The following is a 22704-nucleotide window of genomic DNA, read 5'->3' as shown; positions in this document are numbered from 1 at the left end:
GGAAGAGTAGCCTTGAGAGAGATAAAGACTGCGCTTAAATCGGAAACAAGACTGATAGCAACAGATAATGAATGTGTCGTTAATAACATGTCGTTAATAACCTATCCGTATTCCTCTATCCCTATTCCTCTATGCTGCTTATCAGCAGATACGTTTTATTAGCCTATTAAAACAGTGAAAAAGAAACGGTCTCAACCGTGCAGGCCTGCACACACTGACTCAAATATCTCTCTCTAGACACACCGACACATTCTTCTTCTTCCATTTGTATAATCGTTTCAGACGGTTACTATTCCATTTTTACACAATTCAATGTGGACTATATGCAAACCATAATTAAAACAGGTTTCCTACCTGTCCAGATAGTGCACGGAGCGTTTCTGAGGGCTGATACCACATTCACATTATTCTAGACCCTACTTCTTTTTAAATGTCCAATTGAAATAACGCGATGTGTTTATTTCGGCGTAGGAATCCTGTAACATAATAAAACATTTCAATAGTTGCTACTTGATAATCTTCTCTAAACGCTAAATGCAGAGAAGAGCTTGCGCCCTCGCGCCATGCAGTCACCCATCCCATTTTCTCGTGACGTAACTGGGAAAGGAGCGTCTGTCTTGGGTCCACCAACAAAACAGAAACTGGGTCTAACCAAATCCCTCAGCTAGCTAAACACACACAGCAGCCGAGGCAGAGAGAACAGAGCAGAGAGATGAGAGCTGTCACTACACGAAACAAGCCAGTCCTCCTTCGCATAACTCCACGAATAAAAAGCAAGGCGCAGCAATCCTTTAAGCAACTGTAGGTTTTTTTCTTCACAGAGACGAATAGACCCCCTTTTGGTTCCGTTTACCTTCAATACCGTCTATCCAAACAAACACCTGCTTGAGGAGTTCTTTATGCTCGGATAAGCCACTTCACCAAGGGACTATAATTCCTATGATAATAATGCTTCCTAGCCCTGTTATTTCTGCCTCCACCACGCCGTTCTCAGTCAAGGACATACTGAAGTTGGAGCTTCAGCAGCATGCTCAACAACAGCGACTTGCCTCACACCTTGGGCCGCCCCATGAGAGCTCTCACACGGGTCCACAGCAGCACCCTTACACCCTCCAGTCGCCCCCGTCTTGTATGCTGGCCGGCAGGGACAGCCCCAGCCCCGGGCTCTCGGAAGAAGAGGAGAGGATGGCCTACCTGAGTAGTCTGACGGTTCAGGAGCGGCTGATGGAGACGGGTCTAGCCGGGGAGAGATTCATTTCCCCGGGGCTGCAGGGACATTCAGCCGACACCAGCCTGGAGGTTGAGCAAGAGGACATAGACGCCAGTGAGTGGGTGATTCCTGCATTACCAGCACAACCTGAAAGAAAGTATTATATTATATTATTTTATTTTAGGTTCAGTAGGATTGCAGTAGTGTAGATTATCAGTCTCATATATTAAATTCGATTACATGATAATACACCCATAATGCACCCATTAATATAGGCCTAATTCATTCATATTTGTTCTTCCATTGAACTAGACTACTTCAGTATAACGACGTCATCTACATGCAGGGATCATATGTAAATAAAGGATACATCGTTTTGGAGAAGAAAAAAAACGTTTTTGACAATTATGCATGGCCGAATCACCAGATATAATAAAATCCTAGATGATTAGTTTTATAAAATAATTTAAAGAGCCATGTGTGTTTTTGTTATTGTCAGCTACACACTTAGGCTACACAATGAGCTGAAATGACTAGACTACCGTATTTGTTCTACACAATTGTTCTGTTATTGGACCAACTTTAACTAGGCCCTAATTACTGAATGTATTTACTGATTGAATATGCTTGAGTAAGACCTAATTACTGAATGTATTTACAGATTGAATATGCTTGAATAAGACCTAACTATTGAATGTATTTAGGCCTACCCTTTATACAGAGGATCCCATTAAGATTAAAAAAAGAAACACATATGACATGACGACATGAAAACAAATATATTTCAAGAACAAACATAGGTATCTGATTTAATTTCCCCTTGTGGTTCATTGATATTCGTGTAATTGATTAGCCAAAGAATCCACTCTGCTGGTATCCAATGTCTGAATCAGTGCCTGTGGGAATTATAGAAAACACGGGCAAAAACAGCATGTATAGCACATTTAGATTCATCTGTCAAAGTTAGATGACAAAAATCCCTCTCTCCTCTATTTCTCCAGAATCTTGTGGTGCAATGGGGGTGAGGGCCTGTGAGGAGTCCCCGCAGGCACACTCGGACTTGGAGAGACTCCCAAAACAGCAGAGGACCCGGCGGAAACCGCGCGTGCTCTTCTCCCAGGCGCAGGTGTTCGAGCTTGAGCGGCGCTTCAAGCAGCAGCGTTACCTATCCGCCCCCGAGAGGGAGCACCTGGCGAACACTCTGAAACTGACCTCCACACAGGTCAAAATCTGGTTCCAGAACAGGAGGTATAAGTGTAAACGGCAGCGGCAGGACAAGACCCTAGAAATGGCCGGACACCCTCACCACCTTGCCCCACCTAGGAGAGTGGCAGTCCCGGTGCTGGTGCGGGATGGGAAGCCCTGCCTGGCTGGATCTCAGAACTATAATACATCCTACGGTGTTGGAGCGGCCAGCCCCTATAGTTATAACGGCTACCCGGCTTATTCTTACCATAATCCAGTGTATACTAACACATACTCATGCACGTACTCTAGCCTGCCTGCTCTAGCACCCAACTCTACTGCTAACGCTTTTATGAATATGGGTCTGGCGAACCTGGGCGCGTCGCAATCTCAGGCCCAAACACCGCAGGGAACAGGCTGCCAAGGAACTCCGCAGGGCATTCGGGCCTGGTAGATGAATGTGATGATCTGCTTGTTGATTAACAGTTGATCACGTCGATCACTTGCCTACAGTATTTTGAGGATAAGGGAAAACCTGTCTGTGTCCCATGCAGCGAAATAGAAGGATTTCTCATTGAAATATATTAGTTGTTTCCTCATCAACGCGGTAAAAATACTGTTGGATACAGATATATACTATGGCAACATTGCAGACGGACTAAAACGCGTGCGCAACCGTGCGTAATATGGCCTAAAAGCTGTTGGGTGCTTGTGAACCAAGGATGTGAATGGCAAACATTGGCAATGATTATATCTGAGCTCTTTACATCAGAAATATGACTTTACCAGTAGCCTACTTGGTCTTTACCAGTGAAAACATTATTCTTCAACAACATAGCAGAAACTCCTTAAATAAAAGATCGAACATGTATGAGGATTAGTTGTTGTTATTTCGAATTGACCATTTGCTGCTGCCTTTTTTAGTCACTTATTTAAGATATTGTGCACTTAAACAATGCCCGCTGCGGTTTTTAGAAAATAAGCATATATTGACAAATAAAGTGAAACATTCGGGTATCAAAATTCAGACATGTGTTGATAATATTTTCAGAGGGAAAATAAAATTGTCGTATCCTTACACTCTCCATCGCAGTTCCGAAAATAGTTTCTAATGCGGCTGATATATACTGTAACTGAAAGAGGGCGTTGGTACAGTTCAGTGTCCTATGTCGCTTTGTTTGTCGATAGGACCGCCGAATGCCATTACCACGAGGGGCATAAACGTTCTCTTGGGAACTTGCTAAGGGAGACACTATACACTTGCAAGTGTGTGTGTGTGTGTGCGCGCGTGTGTTTGCGTGTGTGTGTGTGCGCGCGCGCGCGTGTGTGTGTGTGTGGGAGGGAGGGAGGGAGGGAGAGAGAGAGAAAGAAAGAAAGAAAGAAAGAAAGAAAGAAAGAAAGAAAGAAAGAAAGAAAGAAAGAAAGAAAGAAAGAAAGAAAGAAAGAAAGAAAGAAAAAGAAACCTTGCAAATGCCTTATGACATTTTTTTGTGGCTGGTTTTGAGTTGAGAGAGAAATGAATAGCCGCGTTCTTTCAATCTCTTTCTAAAAGGTGTGCTGTGTTTGTAGTCGGCCCACACATACATATGTGCGCACTAATTTCGGATATATTTATACCGTTTTTTTAAATGCTTTGATTGACGGTGGTTGAAAGGGTAGGCCTATTTCGTGATATTTTCTTCTTATCGGCCTTTGAGGTTTTCGAGAAGGGGCGTTTGGTCTCCGGTTTGCGTTAGACAAATTCAGGCCGTCAATTAGGCCTATGCTGATTATTTGTAATCTAAAGATACAATTCAATTTTGGAAACATTTAATACTACACGATTAAAGCAAACATATTTAGGCCTATCTTAATTTCCCCCAAAATGCTAATTATTCTCTATTGAGCATTTGTTAAAGGCCTGCCAAAAAACATGGCTCTGTCAGCATACTGATCGCCATTGAAGGCCGTTTCCCAGCCATCGCTGTGTGAGAGTTGAGGGGAGAGTCAGATAGAAGAGCAGGCCAGGAAGACAGACAGAAACAGACAAGAGCCAGAACTCAGACAGACATAATGGAGAATGGAGAATTTAGGCCAGAGACGGACATTATCCAGACAACGCGCTGTAACAGTCTGATCGAGGGTCCACACGGACACGGCTTAGTCTGAACTGATCACCTATTAATAGCCTTGTAATGTTAAAATGCCATTTAAAAAGCGATTTATTATCATTTAGATACGAATATTGTGATGAAGAAGATAATATTTTTTAAATTCAGAATGATAAACTGTGAAACTTAAATTTCGTAAATCTGCTATAGCTACACACACTATTTCAAACCATAGTCACTCATCACATTCATGCCGACTGACTTTCCTTTATTGGATGTATCATTGGGTGTAGGCCTAGTCCAATTAAAAACACTGATTACATTGACGATTGCCACCGTTGAGGAAATGTTGCTGTGTTCTCATGGTAACTTCCATCCAACTTCCAATCTATACAATGGGAAACATGGTCTTCCTTAACAGATTCCCCAATAAAGGATGAAGTTCAATGGGAGAGTAACAGGGTTTGGGTTTACACACAGAGGAACTCCTATCACTTTGAGGTTTCCATATCACCGTCCTGTCTCTCCCTATACACAGGACTGATCCAATACGGGACGCCATTAATGGAGATGGATAGAAACGTAAACAGAGTGTTTGTCTCCAGCGGTAGGCGCGAGGCCGCTTCCCCTGGCTACTGCACTGCGTTTAGATGACATACCTGTGTCAGGGTAAGTGGCAGGGAGACCTTCAAATAAATAGAGTCGGCGACAGGAGGGCGATGCCTGAGGACGCGGTGTGTGTGTGTGTGTGTGTGTGTGTGTGTGTGTGTGTGTGTGTGTGTGTGTGTGTGTGTGTGTGTGTGTGTGTGTGTGTGTGTGTGTGTGTGTGTGTGTGTGTGTGTGTGTGTGTGTGTGTGTGTGTGTGTGGAGAGAGTGCCAGAGCCGTGATTGCTATCTAACGCTGCCAAAGATAGCAGCTCATCCACCATCCACAAGGAGCACGGCGCTCCCGGAGTTTCCCAAAACAAAGTCTCCCATGGCAACCCTTCAAGAGGGTTACAGAAAACAAAGGCCAAATATAGAATACAGACAGCTATAGGCGGAGGAACTGAAGTACTGAAGGCCCACCTCACTCTCTCCGCCTGGTCTACCCGAACAGCAGGAGCTGTCGGCGGAGTTAGGGAATGACAGCGATGCGCTCCGGAACCCCACAAGGATGGAAAGAGTGGAGGCATAGATAAACATGTCTATGTTTGAAAATTGCATAGGCCTATGTAAGCTATATGTTTGTAATAGGCTTGCCAATGCTTCTGAATTAAATGTGAATCATATTGAGGAGATTGTGATGATGTTGAAATAAGTATATTTTCGTTACGCATGCATGGGAACCTACAATAGCCTACATAGATCCAGTCATTTAGGATACCATGAACACCTGCAGGTTTGCTTAACAACATGTCCATGACTTCTCCTCCAGACATGTTTTGACACCTCTGGGCTGTGTGTTCTCTGTAGTCAGAGCAGAGAGAGACTCTCTGTTTAGTTAGTGGGAGAAAACACAACACAACCGAGGAGCAAGCTCAGTCATCCGTCATCACAGTACCGCATCAATGAAACAATATAGACAGAGCGCGAAGTGTGTGTGTATGTGTGCGTGTGTGTGTGTGTGCGCGCGCGCGCATGCGGAGGGTGACTGCAAGTTGCTGCCCATCAAGGTAATCTGTTAAATGTTTCAAATTAATACTATTTCAAATGCTATTGAGATTTTTTCTAATTGTCTATTCCGGAAAATGACACTTGAGATAAGGCTAATGACAGGACAGAAATATATAGAACTAAAAATGTAGAACAAAAAGGTATTAAAAAAATTCCACGAAAGGCAGAACAATTATTAGGTCTTATTATGTAAACAGTTTCCCATACATATTTTATTTGAGATCCTGATTGCAGTGTTGTCTTGATTTTATTCAGATGATTTTGTTCTGTCGTGAAGATCCGTCAGTTCTGCGTGGAGCCACTCCTCAAGGCGCCGGACTGTATTTCCATACTCTCCTAAACCCAGTTAATAATGGCTGAGCCATTCTGCTGAGTGTGGTAATCATTACTACCACAGGGAGACGCTACTTACTCATGAACTAACTAACATGGACTGCTAGTTAAGACTACAGGTGCTAGCTACAATTATTATTCAAATGAAAGTGAGCGGATTACTTCAAGAATGTTTTACATTTACGCGCAATGATCCTCTTCGTCTTCCGGTTTCCAAATGCATCAGCCTCTTCGCCATGGTTACCAGAAGAGCTGCTGGAAGATGGGTGACCGAGTTCTTTCTGTTGTTGAAATTGTATAGTTTCTAAGCGAACAGCAGTCGCATACAATTAATTCACTTTCACATTTCAAAAAAAGCTCATGCGTAATTGAGGTGTGCATTGGCTTCTTCATCCTTTTCTCCACTGGCCCAAATAAGATCTGTTGTTGTTACTCTCTGAAAAACATATGCAGACAAACGTGACACCTTAATACAGGTCCACATCTCAAGTCCTCTCACACACAAATGACCAAGAAAAGAGAAAACCAGGACTGTAATAACCGCTTCACTCATTGTACCAACATTGATGTATATAGGCTTACTGTATTCACCTGACATTTGATCCGTTATGAAGGCCACACAAGTAAACTTATAATATTACTTTGATTGAACAGTCATGTCGCTGAAAGTTTTGAAGCATTCGATATGTGGGACATGTACTGTATAGCCTACTGTAAGAACACTTTAAGCACCATTTTAGCTTCAAATCCACATCAAGGCAAAAGCACAAGAAAGGGGATGAAGACAGTACAAATTGTAATTAGTGTCAGAAAAACCCTCTAAAACCATGACAAAAACGCACAAGGGACCTTCTATGAACATAACTGTTTGGTATTACTTACAACTAAATGGACAGAGGCGCCCAGCACACATTTGAGGACTAAAATAAGATAAATAAAATACTGTTTTCATGTCACCCTCTTTACCAAACAAATTAATGTAGGCTAATCTTGAAATGCGGAGGCACCATGGAATTCCTATAGTGAGTATGGATAGCCTAAGAGGCCAGAGGCGGTGGGGCTGTAGCGTACCGCAGTCTCCACATCAGTAGTTATTGATCCTTCATAACACATTAAAACCAGATAAGAGCCATACAGTACACAAGTACAAGGTTCTTAGATCTTGCAATAGCCCTTCACATATTGCCCTCAACAAAACCCCCTCACATAACAGCAGACCGTTCCCGTAACTGCTGAGGGTCACTAAGTTTTCCTCATTCCTAACAACAGTGTCAAACTCAAACAAAAGTTTAAAAAATGCATTTGTGCTACCTCCATCCATCATAGTCCATAACACTTATACAATCACTACAGGCTTTTGCTCCTGGTCTCCAAATGACGCCCAAGTAGCCAGTTTATCTCTCCGTCATCAATTAAAGTCAAGTGCTTGAGGGATAGACTTTACCCGGCAAGGCGGTCCAGGGCGGGGCTAATCAGCGCACACAGCCAATCAGCGCAGGCTTCAGTGGCAGTAGTGAGAGTTGTAAAGCAGACATGACATTTACTGACACATCCGCTGTTGATTAGGCCAGAGGCTGTTTCACCGCAATTAAATGACATCAGGAGAAGATCGAGAGAAAAGAGCAGAGAGGACAACCCAATCAATACCTGGAGAGTTTTCATTGTTGAGGGGTTCTGATAATGCGGGCCGCACTACTTTCGAGGGTGGGTTGAGAGAATATCCTAATAAAACTTACGTTGTGATAAAAGTTGGTTTTGCGTAAATGTCATCATGGCGCTGGGCCGCCCATCTTTCTCCATCAACGACATCCTCACCCGGCGACGTGACACACGAGACAACATTCAAATTTCACGGGATCTGACAGATCTATGCGCGATAAAGCTGGCCACCATCAACCAGGATCAGCCAACCGAGAGAAGGGATGGGAGCTCGAGCGGCCCCGGTTCATCCACGTCGGACTGCAGTGAGGAGCACAAACAGGATGAGATGGAGATGATACACATCCGCCAAGGAAATATTCGTTCCTCTCCCGGTTTGGGCGACATCAGGAACCCCACGTCTGAGGCCGGTAGTGAAGAGAGCACTGGAGAAGAGACGGATTACATGTCATGCAGAAAAGGTACCCTCTCAGTCTGTTTATAAGATTATTGATATCGACCAGGAATCTAAATGTAATCATGACACAGGTTTGTTGTTGGAATGGGATTATGCTGATCAATAGGCTACTGTAGGCTACAACGCGTTGTCTCACCACGCCATAGCCATATACAGTGAGCAAACTGTCTATATCGGCCTACAGTGAACAAAATCAATTCTGCTTTGAACAAACTAAATTCCATATATAGGGGAAAAAGTCAATTCTGTTTGGTTATTTCCAGCCTACATTTGATATGGCTTTCGATTTGTATTTTAAAACGACCGAAGCAATAGGCTGTATATAATAGGAAGCATGCTTAATAATCACATGATTACGAGTAAAATTATAACCCTACTTACTGGCTTGGAACTTGTAATTTATTGAGTAATAAACATCACTGTAAGTGATTGTGGACATGTTTACTTGAAAGACGTATTGTGGAAACACGCTGTGTGTTGGAGCGACATAGACTAGTATACGTTGTTGCTATTTCAAGCATAAAGAGGTCGCCTGTTTGCCAAATAACCACAAGGCATTTTAATTTCTTCTTTCCTCCAATACAGACATAAACAACAAACAACTACCCAGTCTGGATCAAGACAAACAGAGGGAGGAGGAGGAGAGGGAGAGTAGTTACAGCACCGTAGGCCAACCCATATCTGGTAACAAGAAGCGCTCCCGTGCGGCCTTCTCCCACGCGCAGGTCTACGAGCTAGAGCGTCGGTTTAACGTGCAGCGCTACCTGTCTGGTCCTGAACGGGCGGCCCTGGCGGGCGCGCTGAAGCTCACGGAAACCCAGGTGAAAATCTGGTTCCAGAACCGGAGATATAAGACTAAACGGCGGCAGATGGCGGCAGAACTAGCCTCCCGTATCTCCTCTACACCCGCCACACTGGCTAAGAAAGTGGCGGTGAAGGTCCTGGTTCGAGACGATCAAAGACAGTACGGTGAGGATGACCTGTCCAGTCCGCCTGCTCTGCCTCTCTACCCGGCCTACCGATATGGATACTACCCCTACATGTACTGCTTCCAGCCATGGCTCTCTAGCAATGCCCTTTGTGGGAGCATGCATTGACACAATGGCGTAGCCATGCCTGAAAAACATGACATTCATTAACTTTATGGATTCAGGCCTACTAAAAGAAGACAAAGACACGCGGTCGACATTTCTACGTGCGTTTCTGTGTAAATACTTTCTTTATTCTCTCGTGGAGAGGAAGATCATTTCGCCCCACCGTGAGCCTTTTTGATGCTGTAGCCTACACCTGCAAGGACAATCCTATCGACATCACTCAGACAACATTGATGGATACAGCTAAATTCAATACATGTCCTGAAGAAAGTAGAAGGCCTAGATAATAATATTGAAATTATTACGCAGGAATGTATAGCCAAATAATAACTCAATAAAGCTTTAAAACAATTTGGTATTCATCAGTATCCTCATTTAATTTATTTACACACACAAATATAACTATTTTTATAAAACAGGAGGAATATAGGATTAGGATTATGAAACAATATAGGCTAATATCAAGTGCTAAAATCGAAATCAAAACCAATTTACATTTCTAAAATGTGAATACACTTTTGACAGAATTTTCGATCTAAGCCTTGAACTTTAAAATAACTTTTCACATTCTGAAACATGCAGTAGATTCGTTCTAACAAATATCTAGGTAAACTAAAATAGTTTTTCTCCGATTCAAGCCAACAGCCATCTTCATTATGAAATTCGAACCAGCAAAAAACATGGATATCGAGACATTATATTCGTGCCTGGTAAACATTGAACCCACAAGGACAGAAATGTGTAGCCTTCAACAAGATGATTCAAAAGACTTTGCACCAATGAGGACGTGATGTGTGTGAATATGGCTGTTAATATTATGGTCGAGATCTTGAAGCCTGAAGCCTACAAGTTAAAGTAACTAAATCTAACAATCTAAAAATGCTGGGTTTGAAAATAATTTAATTTTATAATTCAATATGAGGCTTAGAATGTAAAGGTAATTTATTATGAACTAGCTAATTAGGCTAGTTTATATTCTATTCATTTACATTCTAGAAGATTTCACGTTTTCAAAATGTTGAGCCAAAATAATTCATGTAAATACGGTACCTGCTGCTTACACTGCCCCGATTTGTTTTGTGGTTCGAGTGTGCAAATATGGCTTCTACCTTCTCCAAGGGATTTTCCAAACAGATCTCTGATAGTATTGACATTATGGACCATAAATAATGACCGTGGTTGAATTGCAAATCAATGTCATATTAATAGTAGGGCAATAGGCCCACCTGTAATTCGTTTACTGACACATTTCCCTATTCACTAATTGATAATACAGATACAACCAATCGTAATAAAATCATAATTGATCATTTAGATACATATTCAAATGTACAATTTTTGGTACTCTTCCCCAGATCTGTACCTTGACATAATCCGGTCTCAAAGCTCTACAGACAATTCCTTCGACCTAATCTTAAATTAACACGACAAATAGCACAGTTGGGAGATTTGGAAAGCCATAGTCAATCAATCAACAATATAATAATACTTTTAAAACAAATATTTATCTTTAACTTGCAATCTGTAGATACTATGCCATTAGATAGGTTCAGAATTTATGTGAAACATCACAGCACAGTTGAAAAATATATTCTATGTTCTATAATAGTTATGACTGAAAAACACCATGTATGGTGAATTCAGAAAGTATTCAGACCCCTTGATTTATTCCACATTTTCTTACATTACAGCCTTACAAAAAAAAAAGTCAAATGTATTCAAAATAAAAAACAGACTCCTGCCTTTTCTTGGCTGTGTGCTTAGGGTCGTTGTCCTGTTGGAAGGTGAACCTTCTCCCCAGTATAAGGTCCTGAGTGCTCTGGAGCAGGTTTTCATCAAGGATCTCTCTGTACTTTGCTCTGTTCATCTTTCCCTCGATCCTGACTAGTCTCCCAGTCCCTGCCAATGGAAACATTCCCACAGTATGATACCCCATAAATACAAAATGAAAACAGGTTTTTAGACATTTTTGCAAATTTATTAAAAATTAAAAACAGAAATAACTTTTTTACAAAAGTATTCAGACCTTTTGCTATGAGACTTGAAATTGAGCTCAGGTGCATCCTGTTTCCATTTATCATCCTTGAGATGTTTCTACAATTTGACTGGAGTCCACCTGTGGTAAATTAAATTGATTGGACATGATTTGGAAAGGCACACACCTGTCTATACAAAGTCCCAAAGTTGACAGTGCATGTCAGAACAAAAACCAAGACATGAGGTCGAAGGAATTGTCTGTAGAGCTTTGAGACCGGATTATGTCAAGGTACAGATCTGGGGAAGAGTACCAAAAAATGTCTGCAGCATTGAAGGCCCCCAAGAACACAGTGGCCTCCATCATTCTTAAATGCAAGATGTTTGGAAACACCAAGACTTTTCCTAGAGCGAGCCGGCCCGGCCAAACTGAGCAATCGGGGGAGAAGGGACTTGGTCAGGGAAGTGACCAAGAACCTCATGGTCACTCTGACAGAGCTCTAAGGTTCGTCTGTGGAGAATGGAGAACCTTCCAGAAAGAAAACCATCTCTGCAGCACTTTACCAATCAGGCCTTTATGGTAGAGTGGCCAGACGGAAGCAACTTCTCAGTAAAAGGCACATGACAGCCCACTTGGAGTTTGCCAAAAGGCACCTAAAGACTCTCAGACAATGAGAAACAAGATTCTCTGGTCTGATGAAACCAAGATTGAACTCTTTAGCCTGAATGTCAATCATTGTGTCTAGAGGAAACCTGGCACCATCCCTACAGTGAAGCATGGTGGTGGCAGCATCATACTGTGGGGATGTTTTTCAGCGTTAGGGACTGGGAGACTAGTCATGATTGAGGCAAAGATGAACGGAGCAAATACAGAGAGATCCCTAATAAAAACCTGCTCCAGAGAGCTCAGGACCTCAGACTGGGGCTAAGATTTACCTTCTAACAGGACAACGACCCTAAGCACACAGCCAAGACAATGTAGGAGTGGCTTTGGGACAAGTCTCTGAATGTCCTTGAGTGACCCAGCCAGAGCCCGGACTTGACCCCAATCGAACATCTCTGGAGAGACCTGAAAATAGCTGTGAAGCGACGCTCCCCATCTAACCTGACAGAGCTTGAGGTCTGCAGAGACGAATACGAGAAACTTCCCAAATAAAAGTGTGCCAAGCTTGCAGCATCATACCCAAGAAGACTCAAGGCTGTAATCACTGCCAAAGGTGTTTCAACAAAGTACTGAGTAAAGGGTCTGAATACTTATGTAAATTTAATATTTCAGCTTTTATTTTTTTTAAATTAGCAAAAATGTCTAAAAACCTGTTTTTGCTTTGCCATTATGTGGTATTGTGTGTTGATTGATGAAGAAAAAAAATATTTAATGAATTTTAAAATAACGTAACAAAATGTGGAAAAAGTCAAGGGGTCTGAATACTTTCCGAAGGCACTGTATAATAATAAATAAATAGTTACAATAAAATAACAAATACCCCTCTTTCCAAAAGTGAAAACTTCATTGAATTGTCATGCTAGTTTTGGGTGTGTAGTGCTGTTCAATTTGACAAACGCCATCCCATACCATTAATCCTTAGATTGTATGGTTCTGAATGTGTGTTCACTGCTGTTGTGAATCCCCTGTCCTGGCCCAGCTGCATGAGTCAGATAGAGCACCATACAGCCTCTCTCCTCAGCACAGAACCACATTTATCATCATGCTATGCTGAAAAGACTGTGCAGACTAAACCCTCATCTCACTGTAAAATACCCTGCCTAGGAGTTAGCTGCTGCAGTTTAACTAAATATAAATATCCATGTTGGATGGAGTTAAGTGCCAATGGAATATCTGGTAGGGGCGAGAAAATGGAATGAGGAATGCTGAAAGCGACATTAGGCCAATTCAAAATGGGAACTTTGTAAAGCATGTACACACACACACACACACACACACACACACACACACACACACACACACACACACACACACACACACACACACACACACACACACACACACACACACACACACGTACACATGGATTTTGTGTTTGAGATATGTGCTAGTAGAGTAGTGGGCTGAGGGTATACACTTAATGTGCTGAGAAATCTCTTGTGAAATGTATTGTAATGTTTTTAAAATTGTATAGAACCCTAAGCCTAACCCCAGGAAGTTTAGCCTGCCTTGGCAGCAGCTAATGGGGATCCATAATAAAAAAATATATATACAAACTCTACATAGTGTTTTGTACCACTCTCATATCATAAGCTAAATTATTGTGTTTTCAATGCACATTTAGAGGTTTGCATTAAAAAGACAGCCTGAAACAAACAGAGATTTCCTGAGTTGGCAGTTATCCAGTTTAGTCAGGTTTTAGAGTGCTTCTCACGCCTCATGCTATGTCTTCTACTTGAGATGAACAGGATTCACTTCTCTCATAGCTGATGTGTGGTGAAAGATGGGGCACAAAATGGCTGCCGTGGCATCACTTAGGTAGGTGCTATATCAGTACTATTTGATACGTTTTTTTCTCCCTAACCACATAAATAAAGTATTCATCATTAATTTAAGTATTCCAAAGCATTATCGGTAGTAGTAGTATTGCAGCTGTAGTGAAAGACTCCAACACCCTGTCTGTCTACCTACACATTACACACCACCTAGGCCTCCAACCTGTTTGTCAGACAGAGTTTCACCTTGGGCATGACTGACAGCTGCCAAGCTTCATTCATCTCTCTCAGATCAGACTAATCACTCTAAGCTGTCGCAAGTGGCTGGCATTGTACACACATGGTTCCGGGAAAAAGAGACAACACAACTCCTTGAGACTGACGAACCATGACTAACGAGCCCATCCTTCATTATTATCTACTGACATTTACAGGGAGGTTACATTCATGTGACTAGTAACATGGGTGACTAGAGTTATCATTACAGAGTTGACAACATCCTTGTCAACTTGGAATGTTAAAGACAAAGATGATACCTCTGGGTAGCTATATTTATGTGGCTATAACACATTGAAGACAAGAGCTCGTAATATTATAATATTATATATTATAATATTATTATTATTGTAGGGTCCCTGTAAGCATAGTGTAAAAAATACAAGATGTCTGGACCACTATGGCACAGGAGAGTACTTGCTTTTCGTTTGATCTCCGGTCTTGAAGACCTAATGGGTGTGCAGGTTTTGGTTCCAGCCAGCACTAACATACCTGATCCTGGTCATGGTCCCAACTCCCAACTGAAGACCATGATTAGTGGATTATTGAGGTGTGTTAGTGCTGTTTGGACCTTGGAACAAAAGGCTGCACATGTACTAGCTGTCCAGGACCGAAGTTAGAGACCCGTGGTCTAGACCCTACAGACCCTTTTGGTGCTGGACAGGTGAGAGAAGACCTGGGTCAGCAATCTAACTTTGTGTTTATGTATAAATATACACTACATGACCAAAAGTATGTGGACACCTGCTCATCAAACATATCATTCCAAAATCATGAGCATTAATATGGAGTTGGTCCCCCTTTGCAGCTATAACAGCCCCCACTCTTCTGGGAAGGCTTTCCACTAGATGTTGGAACATTACTGCGTGGACTTGATTCCATTCAGCCACAAGATCATTAGTGTGGTTGGGCACTGATGTTGGGCGATTAGGCCTGGCTCGCAGTCAACATTCCAATTCATCCCAAAGCTGTTTGATGGAGTTGAGGTCAGGGCTCTGTGCAGGCCAGTGAAGTTCTTCCCCACCAATCTCGACAAACCATTTCTGTATGGACCTCGCTTTGTGCACAGGCGCATTGTCATGCAGAAACAGGAAAGGGCCTTCTCCAAACTCTAGCCACAAAGTTGGAAGCACAGAATCGTCTAGAATGTCATTGTATGCTGTAGCGTAAAGATTTCCCTTTAGTGGAACTAAGGGGCCTAGCCTGAACCATGAAAAACAGCACCAGACCATTATTCATCCTCCTCCAAACTTTACAGTTGGCACTATGCATTCAGGCAGGTAGCGTTCTCCTGGCATCCGCCAAATCCAGATGGTGAAGTGTGATTCATCACTCCAGGGAACGTGTTTCCACTGCTCCAGAGTCCAATGGCGGTTAGCTTTAGCTCCAGCCAACGCTTGGCATTAATGATGGTGATGTTAGGCTTGTGTGCGGCTGTTTGGCCATGGAAACCTATTTCATGAAGCTTCAGACGATCAATTATTGTGCCGATGTTGTTTCCAAAGGCAGTTTGGAACTCGGTAGTGAGTGTTGCAACTGAGGACAGACAATTTTTACGCGCTTCAGCACTCGGTTGTCCCGTTCTGTGAGCTTGTGTGGTCTATCACCTCGCAGCTGAGCCATTGTTGCTCCTAGACATTTTCACTTGACAATAGGAGCACTTACAGTTGACCTGGGCAGCTCTAGCAGGGCAGACATTTGACGAACTTACTTGTTGGAAAGGTGCCATCCTATGACGGTGCCACATTGAAAGTCACTGAGCTCTTCAGTAAGGCATTCTACTGCCAATGTTTGTCTATGGAGATTGCATGGCCGTTTGCTCGATTTTATACACCTGTCAGAAACAGGTGTAGCTGTAATAGCCAAATCTACTAATTTGAAGGCGCGTCCACATACTTTTGTATATATAGTGTATAATTCACAAGTATGTAAACATTTAGTCTGAGAGAGAAAGCAAAGCATCCGCTTCACGCTTCCCTGCTGTTTGACTTGAAGAGGCTCATAAAACAGAGGGAGGGGGAGAAAAAGAGGGAAGGGGAGGCGAGGGGCGGGCAGAGACAGACAGACAAAAAGACAGACAGACGAGAGAAAGGGATCAAATCAAATAAAGTGTTATCTGTCACATGCTTGGTAAACAACAGGTGTAGACTAACAGTGAAATGCTGACTCATAGGCCCTTCACAACAATGGAGAGAGAAAAAAGAGAGATAGAAGAAAAACAAATAAGAGGAATGAGTAATGATAACTTAGCTATATACACAGGGTACCATTACCGAGTCCATGTGCATGGGTACAAGGTAACTGAAGTAGATATGTACATACAGTATACAGTGAATTCAGAAAGTGTTCAGACCCCTTAGCTTTTTCCACATTTTATTACCTTAATACCTTATTTTAAATTGGATTAAATAGTTTTTTCCCCCTCATCAATCAACACACAATACCCCATAATGACGTTACAATACCCCATAATGACATCACAAAACCCCAAAATAACATCACAATAACCCATAATGACATTACAATACCCCATAATGACATCACAAAACCCCAAAATAACATCACAATAACCCATAATGACATTACAATACCCCATAATGACATCACAATACCCCATAATGACATTACAATACCCCATAATGACATCACAAAACCCCAAAATAACATCACAATAACCCCATAATGACATTACAATACCCCATAAAGACATCACAATACCCCATAATGACATTACAATACCCCATAATGACATCACAATAACCCATAATGACATTACAATACCCCATAATGACATCACAAAACCCCAAAATAACATCACAATAACCCATAATGACATTACAATACCCCATAATGACATCACAAAACCCCAAAATAACATCACAATAACCCATAATGACAAAACAAAAACAGGTTTTAGAATTTTAGCAATTGTTTTGCAAATATTCAGACCCTTTACTCAGTACTTTGTTGAAGCATCTTTTGCATCGATTACTGCATCGAGTCTTCTTGTGTATGATGCTACAAGCTTGGCACACCTGTATTTGGGGAGTTTCTCCCATTATTCTCTGCAGATCCTCTCAAGCTCTGTCAGGTTGGATGGGGAGCATTGCTGCACAACTATTTTCAAGCCTTTGCAGAGATGTTTGATTGGGTTTGATTCCAGGCTCTGGCTGGGCCACTCAAGGACATTCAGAGACTTGTCCCGAAGCCACTCCTGCATTGTCTTGGCTGTGTCCTTAGAGTCGTTGTTCTGTTGGAAGGTGAACCTTCACCACAGTCTGAGGTCCTGAGTGCTCTGCAGCAGGTTTTCATCAAGGAACTCTGCCCCACATCATGATGCTGTCACCACCATGCTTCACAGTAAAGATGGTGACAGGTTTCCTCCAGATGCAACGCTTGGGATTCAGGTCAAAGACCTCAATCTTGGTTTCATCAGACCAGAGAATCTTGTTTCTCATAGCCTGAGAGTCTTTAGGTGCCTTTTGGCAAACTCCAAGCTGGCTGTCATGTGCCTTTTACTGAGGAGTGACTTCCGTCTGACCACTCTACCATAAAGGCCTGATTGATAGAGTGCGGCAGAGATGGTTGTCCTTCTGGAAATTTCTCCCATCTCCACAGAGGAACTCTGGAGCTCTGTCAGTGGGACCATTGGGAAATTGGTCACCTGCCTCACCAAGGCCCTTGGTCCCTGATTGCTCAGTTTGGCCGGGCGGCCAACTCTAGGAAGAGTCTTGGTGGTTCCAAAGTTCTTCCATTTAAGAATGATGGAGGCCACTGTGTTCTTGGGCACGTTCAATGCTGCAGAAATGTTTTGGTACCCTTCCCCAGATCTGTGCCTCCTGTCTTGGAGGTCAACGGACAATTCCTTCGACCTCATGCCTTGGTTTTTGCTCTGACATGCACTGTCAACTGTGTGACCTTATAGACAGGTGTGCGCCTTTCCAAATCCTGTCCAATCAATTGAATTTACCACAGGTGGACTCCAATCAAGTTGTAGAAACATCTCAAGAATGATCAATGGAAGCAAGATGCACCTTAGCTCAATTTCGAGTCTCATAGAAAAGGGTCTGAACACTTATGTAAATAAGGTATTTCTGTTTTATATTTTTAATACATTTGCAAAAATGTAAAAAAAACTGTTTTCACTTCGTCATTATGGGGTATTGTGTGTAGATTGATGAGGAAAAAAAATATTTTACCCATTTTAGAATAAGGTTGTAACGTAACAAAATGCGGAAAAAGTCAGCGGGTCTGAATACTTTCCAACGGCACTGTACGTAGGGATAAAGTGACTGGGCAACAGGATAGATAATAAACAGTAAGAACAGCATTTGTGGTGAGTCAGAAGAGATTAGTGCAAAAAGGGTCAATGCAGATATTCCAGGTAGCTATTGGTTAACTATTTAACTAACTAGCGGTCTTATAGCTTGGTGGTAGAAGCTGTTCAGGGTCCTGTTGGTTACAGACTTGGTGCATCAGTACCACTTGCCGTGTGGTAGCAGAGAGGACAATCTAAGACTTGGGTGGCTGGAGTCTTTGACCATTTTTAGGGCCTTCCTCTGACACCGCCTGGTATAGAGGTTCTGGATGGCAGGGAGCTCAGCCCCAGTGATGTACAGGGCTGTACGCATTACCGTCTGTAGCGTCTTGCGGTCAGATGCCAAACAGTTGCCATACCAAGCGGAGATACAGCCAGTCAAGATTATCTTAATGGTGTAGCTGTGGAACGTTTTGAGGATCTGAGGGCCCATGCCAAATATTTTCAGCCTCCTGAGGGGAAGAGGCTTTGTATTGTCCTCTTGGACTGTGTTGATGTGTGTGGACCATGATATTTCCTTAGTGATGTGAACACCGAGGAACTTGAAGCTCTCAACCTGTTCCACAACAGCCCCGTCGATGTGGATGGGGGCGTGCTCAGCCCTCCGTTTCCTGTAATCCAGGATCAACTCCTTTGTCTTGCTGACATTGAGGGAGAGGTTGTTGTCCTGTTACCCACTGCCAGGTCTCTGACATCTTCCCTGTAGGCTGTCTCATCATCGTCAGTGATCAGGCTTACCACCGTCATGTCTTCTGCAAACTTAGTGATGGTGTTGGAGTCATGCACCGCCACGCAGTCGTGGTTAACAGGGAGTACTGGAGGGGACCAAACACTCCTGATGGGACCCCATGTTGAGAGTCAGCGTGGCGGATATGTTGTTACCTACCCTCACCACCTGGGGCGGTCCTTCAGGAAGTCTAGGATCCAGTTGCAGAGGCAAGTATTTAATCCCAAGGTCCTTAGCTTAGTGATGGGCTTGGAGGACACAATGGTGTTGAATTCTGAGCTGTAGTCAATGAACAGCATTCTCACGTGTTAATTTTGTCCAGGTGTGAAAGGGCAGTATGGAGTGCAATAAAGATTGCGTCATCTGTGGATCTGTTTGGGCGGTATGCAAATTGGAGTGCGTTCAGTGTGACTGGGACGATGGTGTTGATGTGAGCCACGACCAGCCTTTCAAAGCATTTCATGGCTACAGATGTGAGTGCTACGGGGCGATAGTCATTTAGACAGGTTACCTTGGCGTTCTTGGGCACAGGGACTATGGTATTCTGCTTGAAACATGTAGGTATTACAGACTCGGTCAGGGAGAGGTCAAAAATCTCAGTGAAGACACTTTCTAGCTGGTCTGCACATGCTCTGAGTACGTGTCCTGATAACATATGGACCTGTGGCCTTGTAAATGATAACCTGTTTAAAGGTGTTGCTCACATTGGCTACAGAGAGCGTGAATACACAATCGTCAGGAACAGCTGGTGCTCTCATGCATAGTTCAGTGTTGTTAGCATTGAGGTGTGCATAGAAGGTATTTATCTTGTCTGGTAGGCTTGCGTCACTGGACAGCTCACGCGCCTGGGTTTACCTTTGTAATCCCTGATAGTTTGGAAGTCCTAACACATACGACGAGCATCAGATCCAATGTAGTAAGATTCGATCTTGGTCCTGTACTGACACTTTGCCTGTTTGATGGTGTAACGGCTGTCAGGAGAGAGAGTAGACCAAGGTGCAGCGGAGTTAGTGTTCATCATTGAATATTTAATAGCAGAACACTACACAAAACAAAACGAGAAAACTGACAGCCAAACAGTCCTGTCAGGTGCAAACACTAACAGAAAAATTACCCACAAAACCCAAAGGAAAAACATGCTCCTTATGTGTGACTCCCAATCAGCAACAACAAACTTCAGCTGTGCCTGATTGGGAGCCACACACTGCCCAACACAAAGAAATACAAAAACATAGAAAAAGGAACATAGAACGCCCACCCAATGTAACACCCTGGCCTAACCAAAATAAAGAACAAAAACCCCTCTCTATGGCCAGGGCGTTACAGTAACCCCCCCCCCCCCAAGGTGCGGACTCCGACCGCAAAACCTGACCCTGAAGGGGAGGGTCCGGGTGGGCCTTCTTACGGCGGCGGCTCAGGTGCAGGACGTGGCCTCTGCTCCACCCTCGGCGTCGCCCTCTTAGGTGGCGCACCTGGCCGCGCCGAAGGTCTGGTGGGCAACCCTGACTGCGCCCGGCTGGTGGGCGACGCAGGTTGCGCCCGGCTGGCGGAAGGTGATGGTTGCGCCCGGCTGGCGGGCGACCCTGGTTGCGCCCGGCTGGCGGGCAGCGATGGCTGCGCCCGGCTGGCGGGCAGCGATGGCTGCGCCCGGCTGGCGGGCGGCGATGGCTGCGCCTGGCTGGCGGGCGTCCCTGGCGGCTCCGGCGGCACTGACCCAGGATTCACCAGGCTGAGGAGACATGTAAGAGACCTGGCCCTAGGCGCAGGCACAGGACTCACCGGGCTGGCGGGCGGCTCTGGACAAGCGGGCGGCTCTGGCGGCTCCGGACAGGCGGGCGGCTCTGGCGGCTCCAAACAGGCGGGCGGCTCTGGCGGCTCCGGACAGGCGGGCGGCTCTGGCGGCTCCGGACTGGCGGGCAGCTTTGGCGGCTCTGGACTGGCGAGACCCACTGGAGGCCTAGTCCTAGGAGGCGGCACAGGACGGACCAGGATGGGGAGACCCACTGGAGGCCTGGTCCGAGGAGGTGGCACAGGCTTAACCAGGATGGGGAGACCCACTGGAGGCCTGGTCCGAGGAGGAGGCACAGGCTTAACCAGGATGGGGAGACCCACTGGAGGCCTAGTCCTGGGAGGTGGCACAGGACGGACCAGGCTGGAGAGATCCACTGGAGGCCTGGTCCGTGGAGCAGGCACAGGACTGACCAGGATGGGGAGACCCACTGGAGGCCTAGTCCTGGGAGGTGGCACAGGACGAACCAGGATGGGGAGACCCACTGGAGGCCTGGTCCGAGGAGGAGGCACAGGCTTAACCAGGATGGGGAGACCCACTGGAGGCCTAGTCCTGGGAGGTGGCACAGGACGGACCAGGATGGGGAGACCCACTGGAGGCCTGGTCCGAGGAGGAGGCACAGGCTTAACCAGGATGGGGAGACCCACTGGAGGCCTGGTCCGAGGAGGTGGCAGAGGATAAACCGGGCTGTGGGGGAGCACTGGACTTCTGGTACGGACGCTCTTTACCCACAATCCAGGCTGAATGCCCACTTTGGCCCGGCACGGGCGGAGAGCAGGCATTGGGCGAACTGGACCCTCCCAGCGCCCTGGAGACACAGTGCGCAGAGCCGGTGCAGGATACCCTGGCCCGAAAAGGCGCACTGGAGACCAGACGCACTGAGCTGGCACAACCCGTCCTGGCTCGATGCCTGCCCTCGCATGGCACTTGCGGGGGGCTGGTATGTAGCGCACCGGGCTTTGAACGCGTACTGGGGACACCGTGCGCTCCACATCATAACACGGTGTCTTACCAGTACCACGCTGCTTCCCGTAAGCACGGGGAGTTGGCTCAGGTCTACCTCCTGACTCCGCCAATCTCCCCGTGTGCCCCCCCCCAAAAAAATGTTTGGCCAGAGCGTTACAGATGGTTCATTGGGAGGGCAGAACAGGATTTCTTATAAGCGTCTGGAATATTGTCTGGCTCATTGAAAGCGAAAGCTCTAGTGGAGGCTGCATGTAATCCATGGTTTCTGGTTGGGATATGTACTGTACGTACGGTCACTGTGGGGACGACATCGTCAATGCAGTTATTAATGCAGCCGGTGACTGTTGTGGTAAACTCCTCAATGCCATCGGATGAACACCGGACCATATTCCAGTCTGTGCTAGCGAAACAGTCCTGTAGCTTAGCATCCGCATCATCGGATCACTTCTGTACTGAGCTCGTCACTGGTACTTCCTGTTTGAGTTTTTGCTTCTAAGCAGGTATCAGGAGGATATAGTTATGGAGAGCTTT

General features: G+C 44.6%; 2 protein-coding genes across 2 annotated transcripts; both read left to right on the top strand.

Annotated features, from left to right (window-relative positions):
- Positions 1 to 657: 657 nt before the first annotated feature.
- Positions 658 to 3264, top strand: LOC106589761 (homeobox protein Nkx-2.5). Its single transcript, XM_014180088.2, has 2 exons — positions 658 to 1324; positions 2212 to 3264. The coding sequence occupies exons 1-2, from the start codon at positions 940 to 942 to the stop codon at positions 2847 to 2849; spliced, it is 1023 nt and encodes a 340-aa protein (XP_014035563.2). The 5' UTR covers positions 658 to 939; the 3' UTR covers positions 2850 to 3264.
- A 4748-nt stretch (positions 3265 to 8012) lies between these two features.
- Positions 8013 to 10035, top strand: LOC106589762 (homeobox protein zampogna). Its single transcript, XM_014180089.2, has 2 exons — positions 8013 to 8594; positions 9176 to 10035. The coding sequence occupies exons 1-2, from the start codon at positions 8246 to 8248 to the stop codon at positions 9685 to 9687; spliced, it is 861 nt and encodes a 286-aa protein (XP_014035564.1). The 5' UTR covers positions 8013 to 8245; the 3' UTR covers positions 9688 to 10035.
- The last annotated feature ends 12669 nt before the right edge of the window (positions 10036 to 22704 follow it).

This window comes from Salmo salar, chromosome ssa28, assembly GCF_905237065.1.
Source record: "Salmo salar chromosome ssa28, Ssal_v3.1, whole genome shotgun sequence".
NCBI classification, from domain to species: domain Eukaryota; kingdom Metazoa; phylum Chordata; class Actinopteri; order Salmoniformes; family Salmonidae; genus Salmo; species Salmo salar.
This window is presented reverse-complemented; position numbering and strand designations above follow the sequence as displayed.